The sequence below is a fragment of the Acinonyx jubatus genome, chromosome F2, assembly GCF_027475565.1.
Source record: "Acinonyx jubatus isolate Ajub_Pintada_27869175 chromosome F2, VMU_Ajub_asm_v1.0, whole genome shotgun sequence".
Taxonomy (NCBI): Eukaryota; Metazoa; Chordata; class Mammalia; order Carnivora; family Felidae; genus Acinonyx; species Acinonyx jubatus.
The window spans coordinates 76,078,904-76,096,176 of record NC_069394.1 but is presented as its reverse complement, the minus strand read 5'-3'; the positions used below and the strand labels follow the sequence as shown (position 1 = coordinate 76,096,176).

The 17,273-nt window shown below is 38.9% G+C and overlaps 1 protein-coding gene across 3 annotated transcripts in view; it reads right to left on the bottom strand.

Moving 5' to 3' along the window:
- The window catches only part of ATP6V1H (ATPase H+ transporting V1 subunit H), a 106,989-nt gene that overhangs the window by 47,074 nt on the left and 42,642 nt on the right, over positions 1 to 17,273 (bottom strand). For all 3 annotated transcript variants that reach the window (XM_015071282.3, XM_027042862.2, XM_027042861.2), the window contains 2 exons: positions 2,823 to 3,001; positions 323 to 448 (listed from right to left, as the gene is read on the bottom strand). In XM_015071282.3, the coding sequence (XP_014926768.2) occupies positions 323 to 448; positions 2,823 to 3,001 (305 nt within the window). The remainder of the gene's footprint in view (positions 1 to 322; positions 449 to 2,822; positions 3,002 to 17,273) is intronic.

Genomic DNA, 17,273 nt, shown 5'->3' with positions numbered 1-17,273 from the left:
ATGGTATGTGAAAGAGTAGAAGAAAACAGTTGAGATGAACAGATATAAGACCTCTTGTTCAGAATACATACAGATCTCCTATTAAAAAAAATTTTGTAAATGCCTGAACAACCAATTCTGGAAAAATAGATATCCAAATGACTGATCAGCAGATGAAAAGGTATTCAACCACATAAGGAAGGAAGAAAATACAAATTAAAATCATGAAATAACTAAAATTTTTTACTATTTTTTGAAATTTATTATCACTAGTGACAAAAGTACATTGGCAAGGAGGTGGAACAACAGGTATTAAGAGTGTGAAGTGAAATTTAAAACTTACTTTAAGAGCTCATAATTCTTCTCATTTAATCTCACAGCATTTTCTCTCCAAAATTTCTCAGATTTGTGCACAGGACTCCACTCCAGTCTTCCAGATTTAAGCTCTGAGCTATATTCATCAAATGAGCTACAAAAAAATTTTAAGGATCTCAAAGTTAAGAAAAATCTAAGAGTTGCTCCAAAATTAAGCAAAACATTTTTACCATGTTAATTATACCTCAATAGAAGAAAAACAAAAATTCTTCACTGATGATTTAACTGCAAAGACGGACCATCCTTTGTACATTAACAAACTACCACTAAACGAAGTTTAAACAGCTTAAATAATCTTTAATAAACCATGTGAAATTTATTCAAGGTCCTAAGGTCCAATACTCCTGCCAAATTGGAGTGTTCAAAATGAGGTTTACTGAAAGGAGCATTTGCTTTCAAAATCTTTGTCCTAATAAATAAAGTATAATCAGTGTAATATCTGATAATGCAGCAGAGTTTCCACCATCCCACTTAAAATACTGTATTTGCCAGACCACTAGATGCGTTAATGTGAATCTATATAAAAGTATGTTACTTAAATAGCATATTCCAATACTATAAATGTCATAAACCACTATAGTGTATTATGCAATGAAAAATACACATACGGGTATAATATTGCACAACGTGATTACAAACACTGTAAAGGTAATTCACTAAGTTAACATTACAAATCAAAAACAAAAACCTCTGCATAAAACAAACTGCAATGCAATGCAATTAAAAAAATCATTCACTATGTATCAAGTAACTTAATTATTCAAAGCTTCATTCTATAAAAAGTGTTTAGTGTTGTCAGCCAATGGTTGGCTGGGCATCCTTCTAAGTGAAAAGTGAAAACTTAAAAGGACATGGCTGGACATCCTTCCAAGTGAAAAGTTGAAAAAGATTTAGCCATTTAAATACTGACTGGTAATTCAATATAACCAGAATTTTACCGGTTAAGTTGAATAGAGTGTTCTATTAAATAAAGTACTAATTTACTTTAACGTAAGGCCAATCGGTGTAAGAAATAAACTAATGCTGTTTAACATGAATAGCCTAAACCTTTAACAGCAAAAACAGAGACAAAGCTCTTTTACCTATACCCATCACCTGACTGGCTTTAACGTGAAGAGCAGGATTTTTCAAATTACCAAACTCAACATGAAGAATCAATGCATAATAATAATTGGCTAACATGGATTAAATAATTTAGAAAGCTAAGTATCGCGAATCTTGTTCATTTTTAAGAGATCTCAAATCATTATTACAGAAGAACTGATAACAGATTTATAAAAATGAACTTAATAAAATTTGTAAAAACTTCAAGTCTACTGCTGGCCAGGCTAGTTCATTACAATCCAGTTACTCACATTTGAAATTACAGAAAGACAAAACTCATTTGCCTCCCTCTACAACGCCCATGATAGACCACTGGTCTCGGTGACACATCCCATCTCTACAGCAGCACTTAGGCCTTGGGATTAAGAGCTGCACTGAATTATCTGGTAAATACATTTCTGGAACACATACTACACCGAAGGCATTTGCTGGATAGTTGAAACCTCACAACAAATCCTACCAGGTTAGAATTTTTATTGCTATTTTACCAAAAGGAAAACTGAGGCTTTAGAAAGTCAAGAAGCTTGTCAAGGCCAAGTGTGGACAAAGTGGCCAGACAATTCAAACTGGGTTCAGCCTGGCTCCCAAACCCAAACCACCTACACAGAAAGATCTACTTCTACACAGTAATTCCCTTTTAAAAATGTATCGGTAGTTTAAAAACAAAGGATATATATGTTAATGGGAAAGATCAATACATTATTAAACAAAAATGAACAGTTCCAGAAGAATATGCAGAACCCCATTTGTATATGCGTTTGTGTGTGTGCATGCACACACGTGTCAGGGGAGCAGGGCTAGGAAGGTTTTTCTGGAAGCAAACACAAAAGTGGGGGCGGGGATGACTAGGTGGAAGAGGTATGGAGTCCCTTCTAGAACTATGTAAGGATTCTTTTTTCTCTTACTGCATCGTACATCATTTGTGTAATTTTTAATATCAAAAATAAAGAACACAATAGGAACTTCAAAAAAGCAGGGAAAAAAATACTCTTTCCGTTTACGGCCAAACATCCTTCAAAAATTAACGAGTACTGTTTAAAAAGATTCTAAACCAGGGGGAGATTCTTAAGGGATTCCAGAGTGACACCAACATCCTGTGGGATTAAGTCAGATTTCACACAAGAGAAGGGTGGGAACCTCCCCAAAAGAGAAGACGTAACACAAAGCTCTAACCAACTGTTACCATGGTGATGAGCCAGTTGTCCCCCATCCCCCATATCCCCAATTCTTAACAGAAGACATAATGCTTCAGTGAAATCTTTTGAGTTTATAGTTAGTAACAAATTTAGACTTTCTGAAAATACTAGGAAAGTCCAACAAGGCCCAATATATCCAGCCTGTGAGAATTTTTTGAAATAACATACCTAAGGTCTTGGACACTCTCACCAAGTTTTTCCAAAAGAAATTTTATATCTTCACTGATATCTTCATCGTCGTACTTCTGCTGTTCCAAGTTCTCCAACTGTTTCAGAACTTTGCACTGGATCATGGCCAGGGCATATTCTTGGCGAGTTTCTCTTTCGGTCGATTTCTCCAAAAAGTTCTGAGTTAGACAAACACGTGAGAAAACCGTGTAATTTCTTTATGTGATATTCTTAGACCCCTGCACTACCTCCTGCGCCCTCTCTCCTCCTCTGTTCTCAGGTTAAGCGAAGACTATATCACAAATCCTTACCTCTTTCCTGAGCACCTGTCCCATATCAAAAGCGTATTTCTTATTCCTCGCTTGCTTACTTACTGGCTTAACCACACATTTAAAATCATTGAACCAGACGGGCCTCAAAACACTGGACGTGTTTACAATTAAGCCCATCAGATCCTTTCTCATAGCCCTGCTTCTGAGCATACCCAGTGAACTTCTCATCTGTTAGCCACCTAGTACTTGGGATGCTAAGGAAGAATGTTTCTTCAAGTATCTCTAGAGTTTCTCAGTCAGTCACCCTTTCCCCTCTCATCAACCTGCAAATGCACAAAGGACATTGCCTGAACAATTATCAAAAAAGTTTTGTGACATTCTGGCAAATTCCCTAGTTTTCTTCTGTAATTTTCCTACTTAGAAGAATACTTATGAAAAGAGCAAAGGAATCCTAAATATACTGGACCCTTAATACGGATTTGAACTGTGCAGGTTCACTCTTCTGCAGATTTTTTTTTGATAATTATAGTACAGTACTGGAAATGCATTTTTATTCCTTATGATTTTCTTAAAAAATTTTTTTCTAGGGGCGCCTGGGTGGCGCAGTCGGTTAAGCGTCCGACTTCAGCCAGGTCACGATCTCGCGGTCCGTGAGTTCGAGCCCCACATCAGGCTCTGGGCTGATGGCTCGGAGCCTGGAGCCTGTTTCCGATTCTGTGTCTCCCTCTCTCTCTGCCCCTCCCCCGTTCATGCTCTGTCCCTCTCTGTCCCAAAAATAAATAAACGTTGAAAAAAAACAATTAAAAAAAAATTTTTTTTCTAGCTTACTTTATTGTAAGAATACAGCATAAGATACATGACATACAGAATATGTGTTAATCGTCTGTTTATCAGTAAGGCTTCTAGTCAACAGTATGCTATTCATAATTAAGTTTTGGGGGAGTCCAAAGATATACATGGATTTCCGACAGCACAGGCGGTCAGCTCCCCTAACCCCTACACTGTTCAACTCTATTTATAAAAATAAACTGTTCGTTGAAATGAACCAGTATTTCTAAGCAAAGACTATGCTCAGGCTTAGGGACAAAAACAGACAAGCTCTCAAGAAAGCTACCTTCACCAAGATGGTAAAGGCGGCCTGTCAAATGCCTCCCCTCCACACACACACACACAAATCCTGTAATGACAATTCCAAGTCAACTGTACCAAAATATGAAATTTTTAAATTTATTTTTGCAAGCAAATTATATTCCTAGTAATTATGCTAAACAAACACATTAAGAGAGTTAGCTCAGCATATGTAAATTAGAGATCGATCCCTATCAAAATTCCAATGGAATTCCAAAATTCCATTTTTCACAGAAGTAGAAAAAAACAATCCTAAACTTTGTATGAAACCATAAAAGACCCTGAGTAGCCAAAGGAATCCTGAGAAAGAAGAATAAAGCTGGAAGAAGAACAAACACATTTCCTGGCTTAACTACACTACAAAGCTTTATTAATCAAAACAGTATGGCACTGGCATAAAACAGACACACAGATCAATGGAACAAAATAGAGAGCCCAGATATAAAACCCCACATATACAATCAACTAATATTTGACAAAGGAGCCAAGAATACTCAATGGAGGGGCTGTCTGGGTGGCTCAGTCGGCTAAGTGTCCAACTCTTGATTTCAGCCCAGGTCATAATCTCACAGGTCATGAGATCAAGCCCCGCATGGGGCTCCTCACTGACAGTGCTGGAGCCTGCTTAGAATTCTCTCTCCCCCTCTCTCTCTGCCCCTCCCCTGCTCATGCACATGTGCGTTCTTTCTCTCCCTCGCTTGCTCTCTACCTCTTTCTCTCTCTCTCAAAAATATGTACATACATAAAAGAGTACTCAATACAGAAAGGATAGTCTTTTCAATATATGACGTTAGGAAAACTATAATCACATTCAGAAAAATGAAACTGGAGCCCTATCTTACACCACTCACAAAAATTAGCTCAAAATGGATTAAAGACTTACACATACTGAAGCTGTCGACCTCCTAAAAAAAAAAAAACAAAAACAAATAGGGAAAAAGTTCCCTGACCTTGATCTTGGCAATGATCTTTTGTATATGAGGCCAAAGTACAGGGAAGAAAAGCAAAAGCTAGCAAGTGGGGTGACATCAAACTAAAAAGCTTCTGCACAGCAAAAATAACTAAAATAAAATAAGATAAATAAAATAAAATAAATTAAATTAAAAAATGAAAGGTATCCTGGTGGATGAAAGAAAATATTTGCAAAGCACGTTATCTGATAAGGGGTTAACATCCAAAATATATGAAGAGCTCATACAACTCCATAACAACCACAACAAAATGATTTAAAAATGGGCAGAGGATCTGAACTGACATTTTTCCAAAGACATACAAACGACTAACAGGTACATAAAAATATCACGACTCATCAGAGAAATACAAATCAAAACCACAATGGAATATCACCTCAAAAAACAAAAGATAACAAGTGGTTTCAAGGTTATGGAGAAAAGTGCACACTTGTTCACTACTGATGAGAACATAAATGGGTGCAGTCAGTATGGAAAACACTATGAAGGTTCCTCAAAAAATTAAACATAGAACTGCCATATGATTCAGCCATTCCACTTCTAGGTATTTATCCAGAGGAAATGAAAACAGAGTATCAATGAGATTATCCGCACTCCCATATTTATTGCAATATTATTCACAACAGCCAAGACACGGGAATAATCTAAGTGTCCAACAAAGGATGAATGGATAAGGAAAATGGGGCATAGGGGTGCCTGGGCGGCTCAGTCAGTTAGGCGACCAACTCCGGCTCAGGTCGTGATCTCATGCCTCAGGAGTTCGAGCCCTGAGTTGGGTTCTGTGTTGACAGCTCAGAGCCTGGAGCCTGCTTTGGATTCTGTGTCTCCCTCTCTCTCTGCCCCTCCCCCATTTGCACTCGCTCTCTCTCTCTCTCTCTCTCTCAAAAATAAATACACATTAAAAATATTTTTTAAAAAAAGGAAGAAAATGGGAGTATATATACACAATGGAATATTATTCAGCCATTTAAAAAAAGGAAATCTTGCCATTTATGACAACACAGATAGACTTTCAGGGCATTATGCTAAGTGAAATGGTAGAGAAAAACAAATGCTGTATGAACGCATTTATATGTGGAACCTTTAAAAAACTGAAATTAAAAAAAAACACACTCACAAATATAGAGAACAGACTGGTGGTTGCCAGATGCAGTGGATGAGAGGTGGGCAAAATGGGTGAAGGGGACCAAAAGGTACAAGTTTCCAGTTGTAAAATAAGGGAGTCCTAGGGATACAATGTACAGCATGATGACTACAGTTAATAGCACTATATGTATATCTGAAAGGTGCTAAGAAAGTAGATCTTACAAGGTGTACTCACAAGACAAAACTTGTGTGGTGATGGATGTTAATTAGACATACTGGGGTGATTATCTCACAATATATACAAATATCAAAGTGTTATGCTGTATACCTGAAACTAACAAAACGTCGTATGTCAATTATATCTCAATTTTTTTAATAAAGGTAAACAACCAATTGTCAGATACTGAAATTAATTGGTCACCACCAGACCTGTGGTAGAAGGCATGTGAAAGCATGGGTGGGCAAACTTTCTAAAATGGGCCAAATAATGAATACTTTAGGCTTTGAGGGTTCCATCATAGCTATTCAATTCTGCCATTATAATGCAAAAGCTGGCATACAAAATACAGAAAAAAAAAAAAAAAGCACAGAAGTGTTCCAATAAAGCTTTATTTACAAAAACTGATGGTGGGCCAGAACTGGCCCATGAGCTACTACAGACTGATGAGCCCTGAGCTAAAGGGAATTCTGCAGGTGACAGAAGTGAGACTGCCAAATGGAAAGCTGAACCTTCAGGACACAAGGAAAAACAACAGATATGGTAAATAGTTGAATGAATACAAAAGACTATTTTTCCCTCTTCACTTCTGTAATACAAATAAGACTGTTTAAAGAAAAGTTAAAGACTGTAATACAGGTTTTTTTTTTTACCTATGTAAATATATTTATATGTCAACTATAGAATAAAAAAGAGAGAATAGACCTGTATGATTTCAAGTTCTTACATTTTACATAAAAGAGTACAATGTTAACTTTAATGGAAAAGTTAAGGATGCATATACTGTGCTACCAAAACAAGCTCTAAGAAATAAACACTACAGGGGCACCTGGGTGGCTCGGTCAGTTAAGGGTCCGACTTCAGCTCAGGTCATGATCTCACAGTTTGTGGGTTCAAGCCCCGTGTCAGGCTCTGTGCTGACAGCTCAGAGCCCGGAGCCTGCTTCAGATTCTGGGTCTCCCTCTTTCTCTGTCCCTCCCCTACTTGCGCACGCTCTCTCTCTGTCTCTCTCTCTCTCAAAAATAAAAATATTTTAAAATTTTTTAATAAAAAAATTTAATTAAAAAAAGGAAACACTACAAAGAACATTTAAAGGTCAACAGAAAAATTAAAATGAAATTCTAAAAGGGATTCAGTTACCTCAAGAGAAGGCAAGAATGAAAGAAAGAAGAACAAAAACCAGATTAAGACCAACAGAAATAGTACAATGGTAGGCCTAAATTCAACTGTACCAATAATTATTTTAAATGCCAGTGAACTGAATGCTCCAGTTAAGAGGCAGAGGATTTGGGGATTAAAATTCAAGACTCAAGTATATGTGGTCTAAAAGAGACAAACTTTAAATATAAGACGTAGACAGGTTGAAATCAAAAGACGGAAAACCATAAGCATAAGAAAGCTGGCATGTCAAAAAGAAAGAAAAGAAACTGAAAGAAAAGACAAGAAAGCTGGCCTGTCTCTATTAATTCCAAATCAAGTAGTTATCAAGAGAAAAAGCATCACCAATAATAAAGGACATTTCACAACGATTCAAGGAAATTTTCCTGTTACATCAGGAAAATGTAACATACACAGATGTATTAATAACAGAGCTTCAAAATACATAAAGCAAAAATTGGCAAAACTGAAGGGAAAAACAGACAAATCCATAAATAATAGCTGGCGATTTTAACAACTCCCACTCTTGGCAATTGATAGAACCACTAAACAAAACATCAGTGCAGAGAGGAGCTGAAAAACGCTCTTAACCACCCTGCTTTAATTTACATTTTACAGAACACTATACATCTGCAAAATATACATTCTTTTAAAGCACACATGGCACATTCACCGTGACAGACCATAAGTCTTGTTTAAAACAAGTCTCAAATTTCAAAGAATTGAAACTTATTAGAATATGTTCCCTGACCATAATGAAATTCAGTTAAAAGACCTTAAGCTGTGGGGAGACCTAAGTTCTGATAACCTCTTCCTTTATGATACTCTTCCCTTCTTCCTTTGCTTTTTAAAGACTTTATCTATTATTTTACAAAGTTTTCTGTTGCTTTTTCTAGTTATTTTTCTTACTATCTCTTCTAACTTCAGAAACACATCAAAACACGGGACTTACGCATCCAACTTCGTTCGGCTCAGGTCACGATCTCGCCGTTCGTGAGTTCAAGCCTCGCATCGTGCTCTTCGCCCTGAGCTGCGAGCCCACTTTGGATCCGCTGTCTCCCTCTCTCTCTGCCCCTCCCTCACACATGCGTGCTCGCTCGCTCTCTCTCTTTCAAAAATAAAAATAAATCTTAAAAATAATTTTTAAAAAAGAAACATATCAAAACACTTTTGCTCATATGATCCTTTGTTATTTCACTGTGTTTGCTGACTAAAGAATTAAACTTCCTAATGAAGGTATTATCATAACTCACGATTTCAACAATAACTTCAACACAATCAATATAATAACTAACAGCAGCACTACTGTGTTCTTCTAATACCACCTTTCCTCTCAGTTCTCCAAGATAACAGAACTTTGGAACTTAGGTCATACTTGATTCTCCCCTTTTCTTCAATCCTGAGTCAAATCAATGAGCCTGTTCATTTTCCCTTCAAAACGTGTTTTAATTTCATTTCCATTTCGTTAATAAAGAATGAAAACGAACGAATGGATCATGAAATAAGAAACTGAATTTGTGGGGCACCTCGGTGGCTCAGTCGGTTGAGCGTCCAACTCTTAATTTCAGCTTGGGTCGTGGTCTCAAGGTTCAAGAGATTGAGCCCCATGTTGGGCTCTGCACTGACAGTGCAGAGCCTGCTTGAGATTCCCTCTCTCTCTCTCTCCCCCCCCCCCTCTGCCCCTCCCTGGCTCCTGTTCTCTCTCTCTCTCAAAATAAATTAACACTAAAAAAAAAAACAAAAACAAAAACTGAATTTGCCCACACAAACCTAGACAATCTGGCAGCAGCTTATTCTTTAAAGGCCCCAAAACTCTGGGCGCCTGGGTGGCTCAGTCAGTTAGGCAGCCGACTCTTGACTTCAGCTTAGGTCATGATCTCACAGTTGTGAGACTGAGCCCCGTGTCAGGGATTCTCTCTCTCCCTCTCCCTCAAGCATGCACACATGCGTGTTCTCTATCTCTCTCTCTCTCTAAATAAATAAACATTTTTTTAAAAAGCCTTACAATTCAATGGCATCTTCACCTCCACAAAATCAGAAGCGCAAATGTAATTTCTGCCATTGTCCAAGCAACCGTGCAGAAATCTCGACCTTACTAAGAGTACAGTGGAATCACGTGACAACTCAGATCTTTCCTTCGCCACAACCGCTAGCCTTGTGAAATTATATGTTAAAGCAGGGTCTCTCAAACCATCTCCAACTGGGGAAGGCCAGCTACGTTTGCTTTTGACCTTCGAGCCATGGAAGTGCAAATACTTTTATAAAACACAAAAATGAATCTCCAGAAAAATGAATTTAAAAAGACATGCACAACGTAATCTCAAATTTTGTATTATTAAATTCGACAGGTATGCAACTATTCCGTCAAGGTACTGTAAGCTTCTGCCTGCTTACTCTTCCTTTCTATACGCAGCTAACCAACGGTTCACACGCACACCATATTTGAAGTATCACTGTATAAAGACTCAGCCCAAGATGAAAAAATGACTCAATCTTACTATACCTCACCAGACCTGGTATCTATTGAGTAACGCGTAAGTTCCTGAGACAGGGAATGAGGTACAGACTTGGGAATAAGATTTCTTTTTTTTTTTTTTTAATTTTTTTTTTTAACGTTTTATTTATTGTTGAGACAGGGAGAGACAGAGCATGAACAGGGGAGGGTCAGAGAGAGGGAGACACAGAATCCGAAACAGGCTCCAGGCTCTGAGCTGTCAGCACAGAGCCCGATGCGGGGCTTGAACTCACGGACCGTGAGATCATGACCTGAGCCGAAGTCGGCTGCTTAACCGACTGAGCCACCCAGGCGCCCCAAGGGAGGAAGATTTCTTGATAGCGATACCTCCACGCCAAAGCTGTGGGCGAAACAGCACCCCACACACTCAAACTAGGGTGGACCTCCCCGAAAGGGTTCCAACTATGAACCGCCTGCATAGGAAGATAAGTAAAAATATAAATTCTCTCATTATCTGACACACTACGTAGACTCTTGACTAAGCAGAGCCCAAAAGAGAAATAAAACTCACAATATATGTAGAACTCTAGACCACAAATATGATCTTCAGTGTCTTTTCAGTTACTAGCTCAAAACCTACTGATTTATTTTAGGAACTAAAGATTGACAAATCAACTTAACCAATAGAATAACATTTGCAGAGACCTGAAGTCCAGCACCTACTATGAATAAGTGAGACTGACATTTTCAAAAATAAAATCCACCGAGCCAAATGGGAAACAAAATAATTAGCAGCTGCTAGACTTTTTCAGCTCACAGCAGCTCGGCAAGCTTCCTAAAGCCTTCAGCACAAAAATTTCCTGCCTGGGTTTCAAGATGTGGGAAAAAATACATGACTAGATCATCCTTGACCTCATCAGTGAATTTTTTTAAAGGTTTTATGAATTTGAGAATGATAAAGAAAATAGGACACGTCATTTTTTCACCTGCTGATGGTCTAAGTCAAATGGGTTTACTATGTCCTTTCTAATGACTTAATTTTAACTCAGTTGTGTACATTAAAGTTCTGGATATCTAAAGACATTCTTCTGATTTCCAGCCCTCTGTATATTCTCCTAATGACTGTACCGTCCCAAATTTAGCACAGCAGGGTCTAAAAATCTAATAGTCCTGCCAACAGACTGGGTCTAGTTTACATAATCTGAAATTAAAATTAGACAGAGCCCCGAAATCACCCTTGTAATGAGTTCCATGTGCTGTAGGTACAAAATTAAAACTGTAAATATAATTTAAATAAAATTTTCAAATCGTGTTACATATCAATAAAATATTCATGCCGCTTTTTTTTAAATGTTTGTTTATTTTTGAGAGAGAGAGAGAGAGAAAGAGACAGAGCATGAGCAGGGGAGGGGCAGAGAGAGAGGGAGACACAGAATCCAAAGTAGGCTCCAGGCTCCGGGCTGTCAGCACAAAGCCCGACGTGGGGCTCAAATTCACAAACTGTGAGATCACGACCTGAGCCGAAGTTGGACGCTTACCCGACTGAGCCACCCAGGTGCCCCCATGCCACTTCTTCTAAATCAAACAGGTCAGCACTGGATCTTTGCCCACGTTCAACACTAACTTAGCAAGAATGCAATTTATAGACGTAGATGATTTAAACAGGCAAACTGCTATCACTCTATGTTTTCCTCGGCAGAAAAGGCAGGGAAATAAATACCAAACTTTATGCTTACTACTGCCAGGCTCCTGTTATCTCACTGAATCCTTACCTAATCTTGAAGTGAGTTAAGAATTACTCTTTCACAGATGGAGAAATCCGCTCTAAGAGTTCAAGCCACTCTCCCAACAGCCTAGTGCCAAATTCATGCCTACATCCATCCACCCCAGAGCATACACTCTTCCTAATACACCATACTGAAAGGAAAATCAGAAAAAGGGCTATACTATTGCACTTCTCAAATTTCCATAAAAAGCAGGTAAGCTAGAGAAGTCCCAAATTAGGTTTAAAACACACACACACACACACACACACACACACAAACAAAACAAAACTGAGAACCTCAGTCTGGCTCTCTAGTTCTCTGGGACTTTTTGAGCTTTTTATGTTGTAAACATTCTTCATGGTGACTTCACGAAGTCACTCCATAAAGATGAGCGTTTAAATACAAAACGAAATCATGAGAAAACACATCTTATGTTACTCATCCTTCTATACACTCGGTAACTAACAACACACTGCCTATTACATAATCGCCTTTAGTAAACATTTGATAGGTGAATAAATAATTCATGGAAGAGACAGCAGAGTGGGTGGGAGAAGGAGAGGGACAAGGAGACAGAGGGAGGATCTCAAAGGTAGGATTCAACTAACGTCAACTAACACCTCTCTTCTAAGACATGACAATATTAACGGTTGCTGCTTCCAATGACCCTTTTATCTTACACAATAATGGTCTAAAATGAAAATCAATATAGAAATCTATTCTGTGGAACAGAGCAGCTAAAATAAGACCCTGACCTCTACAGCAGCTCTCTCTCCCACACCTGCATTTTACCTTAAAGAGACAAGCACCCTTATCACCAAATGATCAGAAGAAATAATTTAGGATAAATGTTTACGATCATCAACATTTGGAACAGTAAATATTTTAACTTAAGAAAACATAACATACAAAAAAGGATAGGTAGATATAAACTGAAAAATACTATTCACTTCCATGTTAATCACTTAGCCAGCTGTTGATCCATTTCACAGAAAAGTCACACAAAGAAAAAAAATAATGATAATAATCCAAGACATCTTTCTGACAATGTAATTGCAAAGACATTGAGTCAGGGTACTAACTTTCCTAACAATTTAGCAACACCAAATATATCTTACTTTCTAAAAAGACTTTTTTCATGACAAGTTTAGGAACAGCTTCCAATTTAGAAAAAAGCCCATGCACTAACAGAAAATTGGGACTCTCTCCCTATAGTCTTGCTTCCCACAGTGTTTTGTTAAGTGGATTATTTAAATGAAATCCTAATACAATCAGTAATCTTAACACACTCATGAAGACGAAATGTACGACACTCTAGGGTGAGTTCACTGTCAATGCAGAATTAGCTGCAAGCAGATATTCTCTTGTAGAATTTTCCTGTTATACTTTTAAACATGGGAACCAAGCAAAGCAGCCAAAACCTTTAAAAGGAATTTCTCAGTCCATAAAGAAACCCATAAAAAGATCACTAAATTCAATACCACCAATCTACTCCTATAGAAGGCTCTTCTACTGCTACCTCAGCGTTTTGTTCGGTCCCTCATATAGTCACAATACTTACTGAGGGCCTGCTCTTTAGCCCACATTTAGTTTTTCAAAGGGCATTATCATAGGAGCATAAAGCCCGAGGAGAGACTGGAGACAGATGGTATCACTCTCACCAGACACGCGAACAAAGCGGAAGCATGGAGACGCGAAGCGAACTTCCCAAAGGCAGAGAGGCCGACCCGACGGCCCAGCAAACTCGGCCTCCACTGTGCATGCTGGGCACACACACCACCACCAACCTGAGTGCACGCACTCTCTGCAGAAATTGGTGCCAAGCGCGATCTGCCCAAACGGTGAAGAGAGGAGAACCCGGGCCCCTCCAACCATTCGGGTTTTCGGTGCCCACTGCAGTGCATCCAGGGTTGCTCCCCGATGTGGGAAGGGAACAAAGATCGTAAGTTACGGGTATTAACAAGAGGCTTCCATATCTGAGAGTGAAACTATGTTTAATTTACACTTCTTTCTTAATATTTTTCCATAGCATCTTTTTTAACCATAACACCGTATTATTTTTATAAACAGGAAGATCAAATTTTTTTCCATTTGCTTATTACACGGCAGGTGCTTAATTTGGAATAGGGAAGTTTAATAAAACAAAGATTCCTGTAACTACAGCAGAACTAGAAGAAGGAAAAACGAGGGAGAAGATCAAAACAAAGACAAATCAAATAGGAGGAGCTTTAAGCTTTCAAAAATATATACTGAGTTGAAAGGATGTAACTCATATTCGACCAAAATGAACAGAATTGAAAAGAGCAGCCAGCCCTGCCGCATGTCCATCCAAGGAGGCACAGCGCACAATAAAGTAGCACAAGCAGATCTCAAGGAGCCTCGTTCAGAGGCCCTGGGCTGTGGTGACACCCCCAGAGTGCCCCCAGAGTATGAACACACGTTAGGGTGAGTCAGTGACAGGGGCCGAAGGGTCTGTGCTGGCCCCACCAGGCCAGGGCCTAGAAGAGTACTACAGAGCAGCAGAGCAAACGCTCCGTTTTACAGAGCAGGTCTGTCCTTTCGGAGAGCCGGTGGCCACAAACCAGGATCGTATCTTCGAGAGCCAGACTGTGAGAGCCTGCGTGGCTCAGGCGGTCAAGCCACCGACTCTTGATTTCGGCTCAGGTCATGATCTCACTCACACTTGTGAGATGGAGCCCAGCGTGGGGCTCCACACTGGGCATGAAGCCTGCTTAAGATGCTTCCTTTCCCTCTCCCTCTGCCCCTCCCCAGCTTAAGCACACTCTCTCTCACACAGGAAAAGAATAAAGAAAAAAGAAAAAAAAAAAGAGCCAGACTTACGTACTCCATTTATTCCTTTAACATTTGCTTCAGGGTGGGAGCAGGGGGCAATAATCAACCTACAAGAACAAATTACTGACAATTCCAGAAGTCAGTTTCTTTATTTGTTAACATTTATCAACCTCTTTCCAACTTTGTACTAAAACACTCCTAGGCATCCTTCCAAAATCTCTTCAAGCCTTCTCCTCTCTGAAGCTTCTCCTAAAACCTCCTGTTCTCACCCTCCACCTCCAAAAGAAGACTGTTGGAAGATCCTAATTCTAGAATTTTTCATCTTTACTAAAGAAATAAGAATATGGATGATGAAACACTCAAGCAGCAGAAAAGGTACATTCAATTCAGCTACTAAAACACCTCAAAGTAGAGTCTCATTAATACAACCTGCTCTGACTGAAGAACTGATTATTACCGTATCTGGACGTGACCACTCACGTAAACAGTTTGCTAGAAAACCTAATGGCACAGCCAGTGTGAGGCACCACATTCCCCTGTTTCTTAAGAGTAAATTCTCAAGGGCCACAGAACAGTTCCTACATTAAAAAGAATGTATTCTGGGGGCGACTGGGTGGCTCCGTCGGTTAAGCGTCCAACTTCGGCTCAGGTCACGATCTCACAGTTCGTGGGTTCGAGCCCCGCGTCGGGCTCTGTGCTGACAGCTCGGAGCCTGGAGCCTGCTTCGGAGCCTGGAGCCTGCTTCGGAGCCTGTGCCTTCCCCACCCTTTGCCCCTCCCTGCTCGTGCTCTGTCAAAAATAAATAAATGTTAAAAAAAAATTTTTTTTTTAAAGAATGTATTTTCAAATAGGGAATCAGAATTCCTCTCTCATGTGACCTACAGTTCTCCTTTTTGTGGTTTCCCTTTCTTTTAATGCTAAAGATTCCTGAGAAAATGCACCAAGAAAAGAGAAAAAGGAGATGACAGAGTGGTAAGTGACCCTGGAGCAGACAGCACTCACTGGAATTCCAATCGTAATGCTTACTAACTGAGGCTTACTTACTTGCTAAGCCTTGGTTTCCTCACATGTAAATAAAATAATTGGATAATACTGAAGATTAAATAAGTCAACGCATGCAAATCACCCAATAACTTGTAACATTTATTATCCTCAGCATCGAAGACAGGTTAGCACGACGGTTAAGAGCATGAGTCCTACTGCCTGAGACCGAAGTCCCACTCTGCCGCTTCCTAGCTTTTCTGGCAAATTCCTTAACCACTTGTGGCCTAACGCCCACTGCATGGAGTTCTTGGGAGATTAAATGAGCAACACACTGAAAGCAATCAGAACGGCACCTGATACAAAATAAGCTCTCGATAAACATTAGTTATGATTATTATTAACTACAAACACCTAGAAAAGGGTTACTACACATCAGGTTTAAAAATTTTAAAGGTGACCAATGCTATCAGTAAGCAATTTATAGGAGGAATATCAATAACTAATAGAAAGTATTAAACAATGCTCAGCTTCATTGTTAACAAAATACAAACTTTAAAGGACTTCACTTTCACCTCATCTTTGGTAACAATGAAAAGAAAGATCATATTAAATGCCAGTGGAAGAATGGAAAAACAGGCACCCTCAAGATATAGTTGATGGAACTGTAAACTTGCAAATTTATGAAAGGTGATTTGATGTTACCTATCAAGACTGTGAACGTTTATTATTAGATTCAGTAATTCCACCTATAGAGCTATATATCCAACAGAGGGACCTCTGGGTGACTCATGACTCCGTTGGTTCAACGTCTGACTCTTGATTTCAGCTCCGGTCATGATCTCAGCTGACCTGGGTTTCTGGGTTCAAGCCCTGCGCCAGACTCTGTACTGGCAGTGCGGAGTCTGCTTGGGATTCTCTCTCTCTGCCCCTCGCTGTCTCTCAAAAATAAACGTTTAAAAAAAAAAAATGAACTATATCCAACAGAAGTGGACAGACATGTAAAAGAAACTGGAAGCACCTCAAATGCCCGTCGATAGGACACTGGTTAAAGAAACCACTTTACATCAACACAGTAGAATACAGACATTAAAAGTTACTGGAGAACCATGTGTATGAAAATGAACACATATTCATCACATATTGTCAAGAATAAAGTCACGGAACAATATTTATAACATGATGCCATTTTATTTTTAAATATAAAACAAAATTACACACCTAATTATGTATTTCTCTCTGTGTGCTTAGAAAAATCTGAAAGATGTTAGTGACTATGTTTGGCAAATGTAATGTGAATGCTATTTTTAAATGTATGTAATACATCTGTACTACTTTTTTATTTTTGGTCTGTTGTTGTTTATTTAAGGAAAACATAAGAGCAAATACCAGTTAAAAGCAGATCACGAAGCTAATTTGGATTTGCATGTCCACCAGCAATGTGCCTTCTCTGTCTCAGTATCTCCATTTGTAAAATGAAAAGACCAACATACTAACAATAAAAACTATAATCGCCATGTTCTAGGGCAGTAGTAAGCACTAAATGAGCTAACAAATGGAAAGTCTTAGAATGATGCATGGCACAGAGTAAGCAGTCTCTGAATCCCATTATTATTACTCTCCA